The following is a 17,752-nucleotide window of genomic DNA, read 5'->3' as shown; positions in this document are numbered from 1 at the left end:
AAAGAAAAGAAAAGAAAAAAGCTGAAAGTAGAAAAAATGGCCCATTATCAAATTAGGAGGAAAAAACAATTAAAGAGGTGCTTATATCTTATTAGAAATCAAGATCCTCAGAAAAAATGAGGAAGCATCCTTAGTGTTGGGGACCTGCAATCCCAAGTGTATCTCCAGTTAAAACATCCATCAGCAGCAGGAGCAAGTAAAACCATTCCCAGGCCAAGGGAAGTACAAAGAACCGCTATCAATTTTTGTTTAACTATCTCTTTCCTTGGCAAGATAAAAAGCCTTAAAATAATTGCTTGCATCCTATTATATAACAATGGGATAAAATTAAATATAAACAACAAAAGAAACTAAAGAATGTATACAAAAAAAATCAAGACAGAGCATTATGTTCCAAATGAGCAGCAAACTGTTAGAAGAAAATCAGAAATAAAATTAAAACTTCTAGAATTTTGAAATGAAAATAAGCACAGAAGACATCAGAGGTGTATGGTGGAAGGGAACTGGGTGGGAGAGGGGGTGAGGAGGAGAACAGGGCTGGGGATCAGGTGTGGGTAGAGGTGAGGGCTGGAGAAGGCTAGAAGCGTGAAAGGAAATCAGTGGGAGCATCTTTGAAACTAGCTGGAGATCTGGGATGGGGGAGGCCCCTCAGGAATCTATGGGGGTGATCCTAGCTGAGATTCCTACCAGCAGAGGATATGGAGACTGAAGTGGCCACCTCCTGTAGCCAGGGAAGGAGGAGGACATCAACCCACCTACAAAACCTTCAAACTAAAATTTGTCCTGAATACAAGATATGCAAGGATAAAGATGGAGCAGTGATTAAAGGGAAACAGACAACCAGTAACTGGCCCAACTTGTGAGCTATCCCATGTGAGAGAGCCAGCCCCTGACACTGTTAATGATACTCTGCTATGGTTTTAGACAGGAGCCTAGCATAACTGTCTCCTGAGAGGCTTCATCCAGCAACTGATGGATGAAGATGCAGAGACCCACAATCAAATATCAGGCAGAGCTAGGTGACTCATGTGAAAGAGTTGGGTATAGAAGTGACAAGCCAGAAGGGTTAAGGATACCACAAGAAGACCTACAAGAGCAACTAACCTAGGGCCATGGGGTTCACAGAGACTGAACCACCAACCAAAGACCATGAAGAGTTGGACATAGACTCCCTACACATTTGTATACATGTGCAGGTTGGTCTTCATGTGGGTCCCCTAACAATTGGAGCAGGAATCTCTGATCCTGTTGCTTGATATTTGATCCCTGTCCCTTAGTTGGGTTGGGCCTTAGTGGGAGAGGAGGGCCTTAGTCCTTCTGTAATTTGATGTCCCAGGGTAGGGTAGTACCCAAGGAGGTGATCCCCCTTTCCTGAGGAGAAGGGGAGGAGGTAATGATGGAAAGAATTTGTAAAGGTAATAGTGGGAGAGGGGGGAGGGGGCCTATGATTGGGATGGAAAGTGAATTAATTAATAAAAAAGAATTCAAGCAGCAGAACACCAAAACAATATAATCTTATTAATAAAAGGGTAAATGATTAGACCTGACACTTCTAAACAGAAATATCAGTGATATACACACATAAGCACATACACCAGATGGTTTTATGTGTGTTTCTGTAGTGTGTGTGTGTATGTGTGTGTGTATGTGTGTACATTACTGTGAACTTGACATAAAGTTTTATATGTGTTTATATATATATGTGTGTCTGTGTGTGAATATGTCCATGCCATGCTATATATTTGGAGGTTAGAGAACAACTCGCAGGAATAGTTATTTCCTTCTCACCTGTAGGTCCTAGGGCTCAAAGTCCAGATGGTCCAGCTTCATGGAAAGTGCTCTTACCTGCTGAGTCATCTCACCAGTCTAGAGAACTACATTTGCTAAACTGCTCTTGCTCACACATTCTGCTACCTATAGTCTAAAATCATTACTGGCACAATGGCTCATGCTTATAAAAGCCAGCACTTAGGAGAGACAGGGCCAAGAAGGTCTGGACTCCTGAACTAACCAGATCTACTTAGTGAAAACCCTGTCACTGACACTGAAAGGTTGGAGATGCGGCTTAATGAAAGAGCTTGCCTCCTTTGCAAAAAAATCTCCAAAACATAATAAATAAAACAAACACCAAACAGGCCAAAAAACAAAAAATTGTGACAGAAAAAAATTGGTCTCTGGTAGCACAGGATGATGCCACGTCTACACTTCTGCTCTCCTATCATTCTGTGCATTTCAGTGGCATTTCACTTCCTTCCTAGACACTTAATTTTGAAAATGACATCTCCCTGGAGCCAATGGAAGCCCAGTAAGGGGTCCAGTACCATTGATCTTTGGCAAGCTGGTGGTTGAGCTTCATCATTCGGTGTTTGCTAACACACCTTGATTGAGCATTGCTTGTTTCTGCGTTAGATACTAAAGGTTAAAAAACAATGCATGAGAACAAAGTCTTTGTCCTCGGTGGGAGCGATAAATGCCATGCAAGTGCCTGTTTAAGATTAAGCTGTGTTGTGAAGGAAATTAAGTAGGGACCATTATGGACACTGAGATCAGGAACCCAAGGGTATTATTTTGGAATACCAAGCAAGGCTGGATTTATGGCTCTTTTCACTTTCTTGGAGAAGAGATAAAAGAATCTTTGAACACCCTCAAGCCTTATTAAAGTTACAGTGCTCTTTTCGGGTGTGACCTTTGGCAGGTCAATATGCTGCAGTGGATGCCTCTACTTGAGTATTTGAGCAGCACAGATTAGAACCAGTGAGTTCTATGGCAGCCAACGACACTTTAAGTTAAATCAACAATTTTGAAAAGAGGACATGAAGTTAGAATATGGAGTTTAAGTATGGATTTAGAAGGAGTTATGGGGGTAGAAAATGAACAATTATGCTGCATGCATATATGAACTTCAAGAATAAAAATATTATACAACTGTTTGTTGGGTCTTCCGGAGTGCATTCATGTTAGGTCCCTTTTTGTGAGCACTCCATAGCCTCAGTAATTGTGTCAGGCCTTGGGACCTTCTCTTGAGCTGGATCCCACTTTGGACCTGTTGCTGGACCTTCTTTTCCTCAGGCTTCTCTCCATTTCCATCCCTGTAATTCTTTCAGACAGGAATAATTATGGGTCAGAGTTGTGACTGTGGGATGGCAGCCCCATTCCTCACTTGATGCCCTGACTTCCTGCTGGAGGTGGGCTCTGTAAGTTCACTCTCACTACTGTCAGGCATTTCATCTAAGGTCCCTCCCTTTGAGTCCTGAGAGTCTCTCACCTCCCAAGTCACTGGTGCATTCTGGAGGTACCCCCAACCTCCTATTTCCCTATGTTTCCTGACATGACCGCCCTCCGAAAGACCCAACAAGCAGCTGAAAGAGTCAGATGCAGATATTTGCTCCGAACCAATGGACAGAAGAAATAGCTGACCCCTGTTGTTGAATTAGGGAAGTTTGAAACAAGCTGAGGAGAAGGGTGATCCTATAGGAGGAAAAGCAGTCTCAATTAATCTGGATCATGAGATCTCTCAAACAGGAGGCAGCATACAGCTGATATGAGGTCCCCAACACACATTCAGCAGAGGACTGCCAGGTCTGTGTTCATTCAGAGATGAAGCACCCAACCCTCAAGAGACTGGAGGCCCCAGGGAGTTTAGTGGTCAGGTGGAGTGGGGAGTGTGGGGACATCCACTTGGAGACAGGGGGTGGGGAGGAGGTATGGGATGTGGAACAGTTGGAAGGTAGATGGGGGGAATAAAATATGGAGTGTAAAAAAAATCAATTTAAAAAAAGAAAAAAGAAAAATTTAAAAATTATACAAATAAATAAATACAATAAAAATTCCGTGTTGATAATCTAAACTCAAAAGAATGCAGTTAAAACAACCTATATTTTCAGATCCTTGAAAAAATATGTATGGGGAAAAAATCCTTCAGTTTCAATTTTCAATTGTCAAACCTTGATAACAGTTTACACACTTAGAATTTTAACGAGGGGAAATAAAGGATTACAAATTAATGGCCAAATAATTACATGTATTTAAATATTCTAGATACCAAAGGAAATCTAGAACAGTGTGAATGAAAAAGAAACCAGCAAGAAGATCTGTGCTGTGGGTTTGGGGAACAAGCCACCGAGGAGTCAGCTGGGCATGTTCAAGGACTACAATCCTGAGGTTACGAAATCCTTTTGGGTGGGGCACTTGTGTAGCAGGTATAGATCTTTTTTTCCAGACACAATGTTTGCACACTTTACAATTTATGCATATATATATAACGATCAAATGGAGTATTATTCAGTCAATAATGGTGTCTTTCTGTTTACACCAGCAGTAGTAAGTGGCAGGTGCTGTTGTAAAACCACGACCTTATTTAGAGTCAAAAGAATCAGAGACTGAGTCTGGTTGGACTTCAGCAGCCAGGAACAGAACTTCTCAGGACAAAGGGCTTAGAATCACAGCATTCTTCCAAGACATTGGCTCACAGCTAGTACAGGAATACTGACCGAGACCCAGAGGTGTAACTCAGAATCATGAAAGTTAGCAGATTCTGATAGCTGCTTTAAAGTTCCAAGGCAGCCAGCATAAAGTGAGACTGCTGAGCTCCATTTTCCAAGAAACCTTTTACTGGGCATGCTGCAGAAGTAATCTTAAACTGGGCCTGGTGCAGCCACAAGTTCAAGTTCTGGTACAAACTACTCCAGTCTCTCTGAGCTGGAAAGCCCGCCCCCACTATAACCATAGCAACGGCTGACACCAGCGCGCTGGTGAGCCGGGTACCGCCCCCTCCCTGACAGATATTGTTTCCCATTCTCTGTCCACATGGGCGCACTGCCTCACTATTGGTCTGTGGCCCAGGACTGTGCCTTGCTCCCACCAATAAACGGCCTGTGCACGTGCACTCTGGTGTCTCCCGATTGGTGAAGCCCTCCTGATCACGCACCACCGTCCTGCTCAGCCCCGTGTGGGGGCGCCAATGAAATGACTAAATGCCCATGTACATCCAATAGAAAAGAAGCAGGTTTCGCGACTGGCCAATGGCAGCGCTCTGTGGGCGGGCCGTGTCAGCCCCTTTCCAGTCCCAGTGGGGTGTGTTAAAGAGACAGGGCCCCAGTCCGGGTGTTTCACCCGGCTGGGCGCTGTGGCCGTAGTGGCCCTGGGCGTGCGGCCGGCGCCCGTGACAGCAGCGTCGCGGAGCCGGCTACCCCGACCTGGGGCCACTGCGGATCTTGGTGGCAGAGCCGCATCGCCTTACGGGATGGGAGGCGAAGCGGGAGCCGATGGTCCCCGGGGCCGTGTCAAGAGCTTAGGGCTAGTGTTCGAAGATGAGAGCAAAGGCTCCTACTCAAGCGGCGAGACAGTGGCCGGGCACGTGCTGCTGGAGGCGGCAGAGCCGGTGGCCCTGCGCGGGCTGCGCCTGGAGGCCCAGGGCCGTGCCACCTCTGCCTGGGGCTCGAGCGCTGGGGCCAGGGTCTGCATTGGTGGCGGCTCTCCCGCAGCCTCCTCAGAGGTGGAATACTTGAACCTGCGGTTGAGTCTGCTGGAGGCCCCAGCTGGTGAGCATGGAGATCCCCAGGGAGGAAGGCGGGAGGGGGCGCGCCCCTGGGTGGTGGGTGGCACTGAGGGAAGCTTCTGGAAGGGGAGTCATCTGCTGTCACGGGTGAAGGGCAGGAGGCTAAGTCTGTGCTCCTACCGGGCACCTAGGAAGAGGCCAGACCCTTTTGTGTTGGTGTGCCTTTGAACTTGGCTTCCTGGGATCTTCTAGTAACCTATTAGGGAATCGTTGTCATGGAAACCTGCGATCAGACTGTCTGGGTTCTAGGTCCTTCCTCACCTGGAGGCATGGAAGGTGGTGACATTCTATTTTGTGGTGCCCAGAGTTTGATGGCCTGCCTCTCCTGCCTGTCCTGGCCCTAGACACTCCTGGGTTCATGATGATTTGCAGAAAACTAGATCTTGGGAAGATGGAAATGGTACTTGGGTAGTTCTAGAGAAGTGTTTCCTCACTGGGGAACATGAATCTCACTAAGAGCCATCCATTCCTGTACCTCTTCTTCCTCTTACCCCTCCCCATTCAGAAAGGCCTTTGGAGACAATGCCTGCCATCTGGGCAATTCTGACTTTTCCAGAACTGCCTATGCATATGTATATTGGGTTGATGTGATCTTATTTCGTCATGAAAATGCTAGTAACCATGAGTCAGTCTTCTCTCAGTGGAAACTGTTGTAAACTTTTACCTGTCTGCCTCATCATCTTGGACCTATCAAATGCCTTACCGGTAGCTTGCTTACTACCTATTGTATCTTATCCTCCTGTGGAGAAGTACAATGATGTCTAGTTAAATCCTCAGATGTGCCTAACAGGACCTGTCTTTTGGATAATGGGGTGTGGCAGGTAAGCTTTAATGTCCTTTCCTCACTGTGGATTCCAGGAGTCTTTTCCTCCCAGTGATTAATAGCCAACAAGGATGTTAAAGATGGCTGACTGGAGGAAAGGCCATGGAAGAGAGAAGTAAACAGGTTTTTGTCTAAGATTCAGACCCTGAGCCTGCTGGGCTAACAAATAGGTTTTGACTCACAAGTAAGATCTTGTTGCTTTGTTCTAATGAAACAACTACATGTAGACAGCTGCCAGTTTTCCTAGAATGTGTGAACAATGGTTATAGTTTGCTAACTATAACTATAATGCTTATAGTCACCTTTTCTGTAAGGGGTAGGGAGAACATTCCCCCACATACTTTCAGCTTGGAAGAACTTAGCAACTTGACACAGATTCTCAGGATCATTAACTCCATAAACTAGTTATCATTCAATTACCTGGGGTGTTTTATTTTTAAACTGTTGACCCCCTAGGATCTATTTTAAACTATCAGATCTATTTTTAAAAATCTTCCTGGAATATTCTTTAAAATTACTATTCTTACTGAACCAGTTGCTATCAGTGTGGCTGAAGTACCTCAAGTCCTTATGAAACGATTGTGATAGAAAGACCTGGGCTGAAGAGATGGCTCAGCCATTAAAGGCTAGGCTCACAACCAAGAATATAAGAAAGACCCAGGGACCAAAGCAGAGAGTTGGCTTCAGTTCAGAAGCACCCACCAGAGTGTGACCTCACACCAGCCACTCTCCTCCCCATTGCAACATTTCTAGACCCCAGGGCTCATGAAAAACTTTCATTAAGAGCTCTGGCTGGAAGTGCTTCAGTGGATGAAGCAGCTTCCTATGACATTGGAGCCCTCAGTGAACAGGTGGAAGCAATGAGCCACAAAACAGAAGCAGAAATGGCCACACTGTACATCTTCTAAATGTTTTTAAATAAATATAAAAATTAAAAAGAGAACGAAACATTTTTTCCTGGTATTACAGTGTTTGTCCATTTCCTCAAATTGATTTTCTCATTTAAAGTACTGTAAGTCCTGTGTTGGCTTGCTTCCTAAGGGACTCTTTGTCTCTCTTATCGCTTTTGAGGATGCTGGCAACTCTGTTCTCTACACGCCTGTTGCCTTCATCCAAACTCTACCCACTCTTCTGTACTCTGGTCCTCAGACCCCCAGCCCACCATTATTCCTATGAGCAGTCTCTGGACTTCAGGACTCCATAGTCTTCCCTTGATGCAGATATCCAGTCTCCTTTCCTTCAGCTGGTCTTTTGAGGACTGAAGCACTCATCCTTATTATCACCCAAGCTTCCCATTTAAGTTCAGTAAATCCACATTGCTCAACATTTGTGTGCACTTCGTCGCGTGTGACACAGCGATCACAAATCACACTCCATCTCAGCTCTGTGGGCCCAATGAGCCCCTTGGAAGTGATGAGGTAGAGAAGTGTGCCTTTTCCAGTCCTCCAGCTCTGCTGAGACCCTCCTGAGGCTTGTGTGGCCACTCCTGCACATGGGGAGCCTCTAGAACTCACACTGTATCAGAGCACTTAATCTGGACCTCTGTCCTGACTAGTTATTGTTCATGTCGCCTTCAGGTCTCCCACCCATGATGTCTTTCTTTACAAAGTGGACCTGTGTTCCTTGTTTCTCCTTAATGTAGTACATTGTGAAAAGTAGAGAGAGGTTTAGGAGACTCATTGGGTCAGTGATGCATTCTTATTCCCTAAAGGAACAAGACTAAAATACTGTGTTGTTGGTAAATAAACCAAAGAAACCCATCTTATTAATGGTTTGGACCACATAATGTAGAAACAAATTCAGGTAGCAAGACGAATCCCAGACCACGTTGTCTGCCATCTTTTCTTATCAGATTACTTCCACCCATAATGTAGCCTTTATGAGCTGGAAGGGAAAGTCTGTCACATGCCATAGGGAGCCACTGACCAGAATGGAGGCCACAGGCTCCACTTTGGATCCACATTAAACAGATTGACTATGGAGATTCATCATGGGTTCTGGTGGTGCTTCTGGTCTTACACCATCCATTCCTGGACTTTGGCCATTGTTCAGTGACAAACCTGGGCATGAAGTTGAATGATGCTGTCAAGAACAGGAGAAGGGACCATGCCTGCTTCCACCCCTGAGAAACCCCATCAATCTCAGTAGAACTGGAGGGTAAAGAGCCAGCTCTTGCTGCTTGGGCTGCTGGTTTGTGACTATTACTAATGCTGTTACCAACTCTGTCCAAAGAATGCATAGAATGCATACTGTAGAGTAGCTAAAAAGCTGTAACTTGTCGGTTAGTTGTAGGTACAACTTAATGTTGATATCTCATCTTAGTGTAATTCATGTGTGTATATATGTGTCTGTATATGAATATGCACTACATGTGTGTTTATGCACATATACTGTGTTTATATACTGTGCACATATACAATATTTATATATTGTCTATTATAATACATTATATACGCATTATATATTATATCATATATACATTTTACACACACACATATGAACACACACATGATAAAGTATTATCTTGGCCCTAGATAATACTTTGTGGTAATTGTATAATTGGTCATTTTGTAGATAAAAGGTGTGTGTGTGTGTGTGTGTGTGTGTGTGTTATTTCTTGGTAAAAGACAAATTCAAATTTAACTCAGTCTATTTAATGTACTTAGAGTGTATTGACAGACAACCCACTTTTACAAAATGACTTAGATTATGAAACCTGGTGATTTCCTGTTGGCCTTAGTTAAAATGCAATGTGGTCTTTTTCAGGTGAAGGTGTCACCTTATTCCAAGCAGGAAAACATGAGTTTCCCTTTCGCTTTCAACTTCCATCTGAGTGAGTGATGCTATAGTTCCCATTTTCTTCCCCTGCCTTGTGTCCATTATTTGAGCACCACGGTGTTCCCCAACACTGAAGTGTGTGTGCCAATCCTATGGGACCCTCCCTGTGCTTGTCATTCCTCCTTAACATTTTAACGCGTGCTTTTCCTGGCTTTGAATAGCTGAAAATAAGCTCATAAACCAATATCTTTGGTTTATTTCAGACCTTTGGCAACATCGTTTACTGGGAAGTATGGCAGTATTCAGTACTGTGTGAAGGCTGTTTTGGAACGACCCCAAGTTCCAGATCAGAGTGTAAGAAGAGAGCTCCAGGTTGTCAGTCACGTGGATGTCAACACACCACCCTTATTGGTAAGCTCCGCCCTTCCCTCCTTTCAATAATGATGTCTGCATTTAGTCACTGTCTGCTGGTTCAGGAAGCACAATGCAACCCATAGGCGTTCTCTATAAAGATATGATTCTAGGTTGGGCAAATTACAAATTGTGTGTATTAATGCTATTGATTATATCCCTGCTGTTCAGGGCTGCTTTTGCCAAAAAGTTACACAGGCTTGAAATGCATTAATGAGCCTTAATAGCAATAATGCAAAGAAGAGAGGGGTTACTTTACCAGCACAGCCATATTCACAGGACTATGGCATTCTAAACTCTCCAATAATAGCAGGTTGAGGAGCAGTAATTACGAAAGAGTATTAATCACACTCAGCCTGTTATTGAAGCCCAGGCCATTATGCTATGTATCCTTCCATTCTGCATGTCATTTTCTAACATTAAGTAAGTGTGTGCAGCTGCCGCCGAGGCCCTTTCACTTACCATTCCTTATGACAGATTTGGCCACATTAAGGCATTGAACTTCTAATAATCATCAGGAATACGGTAGGCTGGTAAGGAGGATCAGGCTCTAAGGAACAACAGAATAGGCAAGATGGGGACTAATGAGCTACATTCTTTTATCTGCACCCATATTATGAAAATAATATAAAATTATACCTTCTACTTTCATGAAAGCTGCTAGGACCAAATGGGTCTTCATTTAAATATGAATGATGGTGTTATTTTTTACTTCATAGATAATGCTGAGATAATTTAAACTTCCCATCGTCCCATCGTGACACTGATATGGGAAAGATGTGCTTTTACTATTGGATGTTTCTTTTTCTATCTAATATTTTTAAAGACAAGGGAAAGGCTGGCAGCTAAAAGTTTGTTAGCTCTTATTTTCACAAGTAGTAGAATAAATGTGATGACAGATGAAAGATGTGCTTGCATGGTTTAGCCAGCACTCTGCCCCCTGGCCCAGGTCCCCTTGAACCAGCTCCTTAAATCCCATTTGGAAAAGCGGTGGCATTAGTAGCTTATATCTTTTTAACTTGCATAGAATTTTCAGCCTCTTTTAAAAATTGCCACAATTTTTATGGGGAATCACTTATTGAGGTTTGCTTTTTGTCAAAAACATATACTTGGCCTTCTCAGTATAATTTCTAAAATAAATGAACAATAAAAGATGGCCAGCAACAGTATTTTATTAAAAACTTTAGGTTTTGTGACCAAAACAACCAAGTGTCTTTTCGTACTTTAAAGAATAGAATCCTACAATGGGGTATAATGGGCCTCGGCACATTTTCAGGCCTGCTGACACAAGGTATATGGATGCTTTTAAAGCCCACAGACTAGTTCCAGAACTCTTGAAGGTTCTGTCTGATATGTAAGAAAAGACTGTCTTCTTATCCCATGGAGTTTACCCAGGCAGTATGACATTCTGATTGTAACAGTGTAAAGATCTCCTGATTCATTACCTTAAAACACCATTCTGTCATACTAATCAGAAGAGTTGGGGGTAAGGGTGCTTGCTCTGAATGCAAGGAAACTGGAGTTCTGATTTCCAGGACCCATGCAGAAGCTGGGAATGGACACACATGCGTATAACCCTAGAACTTAGGGATAGAAGCTGGTGGATTCCAGGGGCTCACTGATAGGGTAGCCAACCTAGATTAAAAGGCAAGCTTCAGGTTCACTAAGAGGCCATGTCTCAAAGAAAAGAAAAGGAGAGAGTGATAGAAAAAGACTCTGGACCTCTTCCTCTGCCTACTTTGTGTCCTGGCATGGATGTACACACCCGTGTGCGCACACTTGTGCATATACTACAGCATACTCACCATACATACAGCTTCAATCCTGTAATATGAAAATGACCCTTGGTCACTTTTCCAAAGGCTGTTGTGTCATTTCCTAGAAACAGAGAAACTTCAGGATGAAGTTGAATGATGTCATACAAGCTTGAATCTGAGACTTTACCCTAGTTTTCATGAGAAGGAAACGGCATTCAGCACTTGGTGTCCCATGAGAATAAGAAAGATTGACATTTCTTTATAATTATTCTTCAAAGGGATATAAGTTTTCTGGAGTAGTTTAATGAGAGTACTTTTGTTTGTAACTTTCAAGACTCCTATGCTGAAGACGCAGGAGAAAATGGTTGGCTGTTGGCTTTTCACTTCCGGTCCCGTGTCTCTGAGCGTCAAGATCGAGAGAAAGGGCTACTGTAATGGTAAGCACCATACGGGAAGTCCGAAGAACAGACACATTGACTTTACTAGATGATCGAAATGATTTTAGACAGCAAGCTTTACAACCTATGAAGTACATTGAAATTTTAAAGTATACGTAATTGACATTTATATATTGTAAGACCATAAATAATAGTCTCCAATAAAATTTCTGTTTTTCTGACTCTAAACTGCTGGCTTTAGTCACAAAATAAAACTAAGGAGAGTGGTGAAATACTGGAATTTTATTTTACTATTACAAAAGAAGACAAGGAGGCCTCTCGGAGAGTTACAGTATAGATGTATAATGTTGTGAACTAACTTCGCTGCTCCTTCATTGTTTGTGCCTTAACCCCATGAGTTCCTGAGAAGCAGTCTTCCCTCACTAACGGGCAGGATTTTATTCCTGAGCTCTAGTGAAGTTCCTAGGAAGCTTTATACTTCACCTCCTACTACATCGTTTCTGTATATGCCTTATCTTAATTTATACATACTGCCTATTTACACATAATGGCATAGCATTATTAGTGTCTTTTTACATTGGAAAAGTGAGTAGTGCAATTGATATTAAATGTCAGCTTCTGCATTAAATATCTGTTCCCCTCTCGAAGATTTCCCACATAAGTTTCAGTAGTGCTGGGCTGTTGCAGTTTGTATCAATGCCTTGAAATTTTTCTGAACCATCCCTGAGTTCTTCTTATTTCTTTTCTGTCTTTAGGAGAAGCTATCCCTATCTATGCAGAAATAGAAAACTGTTCATCTCGGCTGGTTGTTCCTAAGGCAGCCATATTCCAAACCCAGACATATTTGGCTAGTGGAAAGACAAAGACAGTGCGGCACATGGTTGCTAATGTCCGAGGAAACCACATAGGTTCTGGGAGTACGGACACATGGAATGGGAAGATGCTGAAGATCCCACCTGTCACTCCATCCATCCTGGATTGCTGCATTATCAGAGTGGACTACTCCTTAGCTGTAATCAAAGCTTCTTGAGTCATTAAAAATACATAAGACAGAGCAGCAAGCCACGTGATTGCAAATATTATCTCTGATTATTGCATCAATACTTGGAAAAGTGTTAACATTGCTATCATTTTGGGGTACATGAAGAATAGCTGGCCTTCACTGTTAAAACCCTATCTTTACCTAGGGAATTGAATGCTCAGGGTGGCTTGGTGGAAGAAAGACATTTGTTTCTATGAGAAAGAGGTTGAATTAGCTTAGTTCCCATGAGGCTTACCCTAAACCTGTGCCTTCCTATCCCTCACACGTGCTTCTTCTTTTGTGCATATCAGGTATACATTCACATTCCTGGTGCTAAAAAATTGATGCTGGAGCTGCCTTTGGTTATTGGTACGATTCCATACAGTGGCTTTGGCCGCAGAAACAGCAGTGTCGCAAGCCAGTTCAGTATGGACATGTGCTGGTTGGCACTGGCCCTACCGGAACAACCTGAAGGTAAAATATTCAAGTCACCCCTAGGGAAGTCTTAAGAGACTAGCTGACAACAGAACATGCCAGGAGTAGGTGTGCACGTCTGCTCTCCCCCACCACATCACTGTCCACATTAGCTGTGACCAAATGCCTGACAAGAGGACATGGCAAGGAAGAAGGGTTTGCTTGACTTAGAGTTTGAAGGTGCAGCATCCATTGTATGGCAGTGCAGAACATTTCAGCCTTGGCTGCAGGAGTGCCTGCAGGAGTGTGAGTCAGCTGGTCACATTGCTACCACAATCTGGGAACAGAGGGAGATGGGTGCTGGTGCCCAGTGTGCCTCTCTTAGCGGACCCTGTACACATCCAAACAGTTCTTCCTTCTTCAGTTCAGGCTCTGGAAGCTCCCTGACAGCCACAGCCTGTGTTCTGTCTCCTAGGTGATTCTAAACTCAGTCAGGTTGACAATGAAGATGGACATCACAACTACTCTATTGTTTTATACTATGAAGAATTATATAACATTCCTGGGAAAGGAACCTTTAACGTTTACTTTAGCCATGACACAAAGCCAGTGACAAACACAGGAATGAAATGGCCATCTCCTAAGGCTAATTAAAACAAGGAGAGGTGGTTAAAATAAAAGTATACACTACATATTTTCTATAGCTACATCTCAGACGTATTTGCCTAGGTTATAACATGTAGATCAAAAAAATACAATGTAATTGAAAATAGAATAACCAATATTAATAGCTATGTACTAAGGGAACCAAAACTTTTCTTGTAATGACCATAATATCTCTAGTTTGGCTCAGTCTCTTACTTTTGTAAGAGTTCAGAGACACAAAGTGGTTTTTGCATTTTTACATGGATCTCTTAGCTCAAACTCCAATTCTGTTTCAGCACCACCAAATTATGCAGATGTGGTATCTGAAGAAGAATTCTCCCGACACATTCCTCCCTATCCTCAGCCCTCTGACTGTGACGGGGAAGCCTGCTACTCAATGTTTGCCTGCATACAAGAATTCCGTTTCCAGCCTCCCCCTCTTTATTCAGAGGTAAAGAAAATTAGACTCATTATGATGTCTGCAGACACTCCCCTCCATTCATTAATGTGCTGCTGCTGACTCATAATTGGTAGGGTATAAGTATAAACTTGTCCTTACAGTGTTAGAGTATTACAACCACTTACCGCATTTTCTGCTGTTTTGCTTGTGAGCTATGGCATGCAGCATTGTGGATTGCCTTGAAGATGTTTTATTTTGCCATAGAAGATAGAGAACTCAGTCGCCAGTGGGGGAACTTAATGACTGGTGGTTACCGACTCAGGCTTACAGCTATCATGTAATTAGAAGTAGGTAGGAGAAGCAGGGTTCTATGGCCATCACCTCACTCTTCTGTCTCTGTAGGTTGATCCACATCCTGGTGATGCCCAAGAGACCCAGCCTGTATCCTTCATTCTCTGAACAGACACCAGACTTCACTGTGTTGTTACCAACTTAGAATATTGGTTCTTTCACCTGCCTTGTTGGATGAAAGAGAAAGTGAACTTCAGAACATTGGTGAACTTCAAGTCCGAAGATGACAGAAATGAAAGAATATGAGAACTTTTAGTGGGCCGGGGGATGCTTATGCAGTTTCTAGGGTGGGCTCACTCGTCCCTTTAAAAATGGATGAAAATATGAATTGAAAAATGGGAAGTCCTGGTGGTAGGAGAGGATGTGAAAGAATGCCTGGACTGTTGAAGAGAGGAGTCTTAAGGAATTGGGATGTTACTGGAGTGTGCTTTGACCAGGGTTTACACACAGTTATGAACTTATGGACTTGGTAGGAAGACATGATTTAGGGGAACAAGACAGCTTTGAAGTGTGAATGAGTGAGTGGTCTACTTTCAATGCAATTAAGGTCCCCAGGTTTTGGGGTGTTACCACAGCAAGGATCCAGGTCCTTGAAAGTATCCTTTCTGGAGCCAGTGGTCATGTGACATCCTGATGAACTGACAGTGGCTCCAGTCTTTCGTGAGGAGGCTAGAAGGGATTCCTTAAAAGCTTGCCATATCAAAAGGAAAAGAGGAATTGTTACTGAAAGTGTGTGTTGTGAAGGCTATACTTTTGACACTTTTAAGAACTGCTTGCAGGCTATATGTTTGATTTTCCTCATTCCTTATTTACCTAGGGAATATTAGAAAAAAGGAGGAGTAGGCGTAACATCTTTGGGATAGCTGATACCTACACAGAAAAGAGTGTTCTCTTATCCTACCTCTAGTGGCTTCGTCAGACCTGTTCTCAAAAGGCCTGACTGACCTCTGGGGTTTCTGCTCTATGCAGTTAGCAGACTCCTCTCAACCTGTCACTTGACCTGAAAACTAGACCAAGGGAAAAAGTCCATGAGCTCAGCATTAAATAGAAATAAATATAAACACCTAAGATCTTAAGAAATCCCAAATCAAAAGAGAACAGGAACGTGCCTGAACTTGGCTCCTGAGCAGAGGCCTCAGTGGGTGCATGGCAGTTGTGTAGTACATTCGTATTCCAGTACATTAGTAATTCCATTGATACTGTGATTCTTTTTTTTAAAAAAAAATGTTTTGGTGCAATATTTTGTTGTCTTTGAGCCTCAGGATATTCAGACCTACAAGACTCTGTTGTTGCTGTCAGGGACAGCCATGTCTCTGCCAGCCTCCTCCCTCTGTTCACAGTCACATGCTCAATTGTTTTGCCTCCAGTCTGTTGGTCCCTTGAACTGAGAACATTTCTGACACCAGGTGGGAGGGAACCTCTCCTAGTTAAGATCTGAACAAGCCAAATCCTAAGGGTTTGATGTAGAAACCCTGGTGCTTCCCAGGCAGAGTATGCGCCGCACCCATCATGGAGATGGACTTACCTTTCAATCACATGTTCCCTTAGAGACATTCTTCTAGGGTGAAATTTTATATCAAAAGTCAGTGGGCCATCTGTTCAGGGATTTTTGTACAAATGTTCGGTAAATGCATACTTCTCCCTGCTGAGCATACCTCTCCTGTGATCATCTTAGTGTCAAACACATGTATTTCACTGTATGCCATTGTCGAAAATGCCAAATGGTATTGCCAGTAACTGTGGTGTGTGGGAATCACCACAAAACCTTATTTCTTGTTTTGTTTTGTTTAATTTAGAGATTTCTTTCTTTTCTTTCTGTTGTGTGTCTGTAAACAGTTATGATTGTTCACATTCCATCTAAACTGCTTTTATTTTTGCCATGGAAAAGATGGTGAGCTGTCTATTGGCTTCCAGCCTGTAGTTTGCGAGCTATGTCAAGTCATGGTCCATCTATGAAACCAAAACAAAAGGAAAGAAAGAAACAGGATAGAGTGGACAGAGAGAAAATAGAGTGGCTTAGTTCCCTATAGATAAGCCATGGCAGTTGGGTTGGTTAGGGAAATCATGAAGTCCCCCACAGAATGGAAGCACAGCTAACAGTGGCATTGAAGAGTGCAAAGATGTAACTTTATATCTGTCTGTCTGGCCTGAAGCTTATACCCAGGATAACAGGAATGTAGAAAACTGCATCTGAAACCCTGCGAATGAAGATCAGACTTTTAGCTGCTAACACTTGCCTGTTTAGTCTCCTCTTGCTCTCTTTTAGTTTGGGGAAAACAAAAAGTGCCCTTAGGATTTCTTTCTTTCCGATGCACAAAGCGTGAGATTCCAAGTGTGCATCTTTTGGTGCACACAGATCCTTCCTTCCCCCCGGAGCAGAACTTTACTTCCTGTGTCTTTGTTTTGCACAATAAGAAACTCAGTAGGCAAAAGTTGTGTTTTTTTGGTAAGTTCACTCGCTTTTTAAAATTTTTATTAAAAATGTAATAATTTAACCAAGGGGAAAATAAAGATTGTATTTTGTACTCTTCTTTGAACCCCATGGGTTCCTTTTTGTTAATAAAATACTTATACTAATGATCTGGGTGGCTTGTTTTTGTTCCTGTGTTGACTTCAAAGTCTGAGTTAAATCATCCTAGACTTAAGGAAAATCACACAGCCACACACAGCATCCTGTTATTAAGGTCATTTGTTTATGCATGAGAACAAGCATAAGGCCCAGCCTGGAGCCTACTGGGGTCTGTACATGGGACAGATGTCCTAAGGCACACAGGTACTAGCAATCCAAGAAGGTACTAAGGAAGTATAAAGTTTGTGAGTCAAGGAGAGAACATGCCTTCTTTTATTCCAGCGGCAGATTGAATTCTCAGCTTCCGGTTTGCTTAGCTGTGATCTCAGGAGTGAGTTAGTGAGGCCATGGGCTGTCATGGACATGTCTTCTTTTTATGTAAATACACAGGTGAACATAATTGTGATATTAAAAGGAGGTAATTCATCTCAAGAAACTTGCTCAAACCTAGGTCTGGTAAAATTAATGTTTGCTAACCCATGATAGGTTGGTTGCCTGGTTGGTTTGTATCCACTTGTTTTTAATCTGGGAGATGGCCTTACATCATCATCTTTGCATCCAAATATATGTCAATGCACTCAAAAAGAAATACTTGTCTTATCATTTAAAATATGGAAAAACTTGCAAG

At 42.8% G+C, this 17,752-nt stretch overlaps 1 protein-coding gene across 1 annotated transcript; it reads left to right on the top strand.

Moving 5' to 3' along the window:
• Window positions 1-5,072: 5,072 nt before the first annotated feature.
• Arrdc4 (arrestin domain containing 4) lies at window positions 5,073-17,135 on the top strand. The gene is made up of 8 exons (XM_031386973.1): window positions 5,073-5,540; window positions 9,147-9,213; window positions 9,422-9,569; window positions 11,661-11,763; window positions 12,480-12,736; window positions 13,057-13,219; window positions 14,101-14,255; window positions 14,607-17,135. Exons 1-8 carry the CDS (start codon window positions 5,243-5,245, stop codon window positions 14,661-14,663), a joined length of 1,248 nt encoding a protein of 415 aa, XP_031242833.1. The 5' UTR covers window positions 5,073-5,242; the 3' UTR covers window positions 14,664-17,135.
• Window positions 17,136-17,752: the final 617 nt, after the last annotated feature.

The sequence above is a fragment of the Mastomys coucha genome, unplaced genomic scaffold (assembly GCF_008632895.1).
Source record: "Mastomys coucha isolate ucsf_1 unplaced genomic scaffold, UCSF_Mcou_1 pScaffold21, whole genome shotgun sequence".
Lineage (NCBI taxonomy): Eukaryota > Metazoa > Chordata > Mammalia > Rodentia > Muridae > Mastomys > Mastomys coucha.
Note: the sequence above shows the minus strand (reverse complement) of the source record. Positions and strands in the feature narration are given on the sequence as shown.

Excerpts from the sequence above, each read along its gene's own strand:
- Arrdc4 (XM_031386973.1), top strand. The coding sequence starts at position 5,243 with ATGGGAGGCGAAGCGGGAGCCGATGGTCCCCGGGGCCGTGTCAAGAGC. Across the intron at positions 11,764-12,479 it reads GAGAAAGGGCTACTGTAATG|GAGAAGCTATCCCTATCTAT; the intron begins GTAAGCACCATA and ends TTCTGTCTTTAG. Across the intron at positions 14,256-14,606 it reads CTCCCCCTCTTTATTCAGAG|GTTGATCCACATCCTGGTGA; the intron begins GTAAAGAAAATT and ends CTGTCTCTGTAG.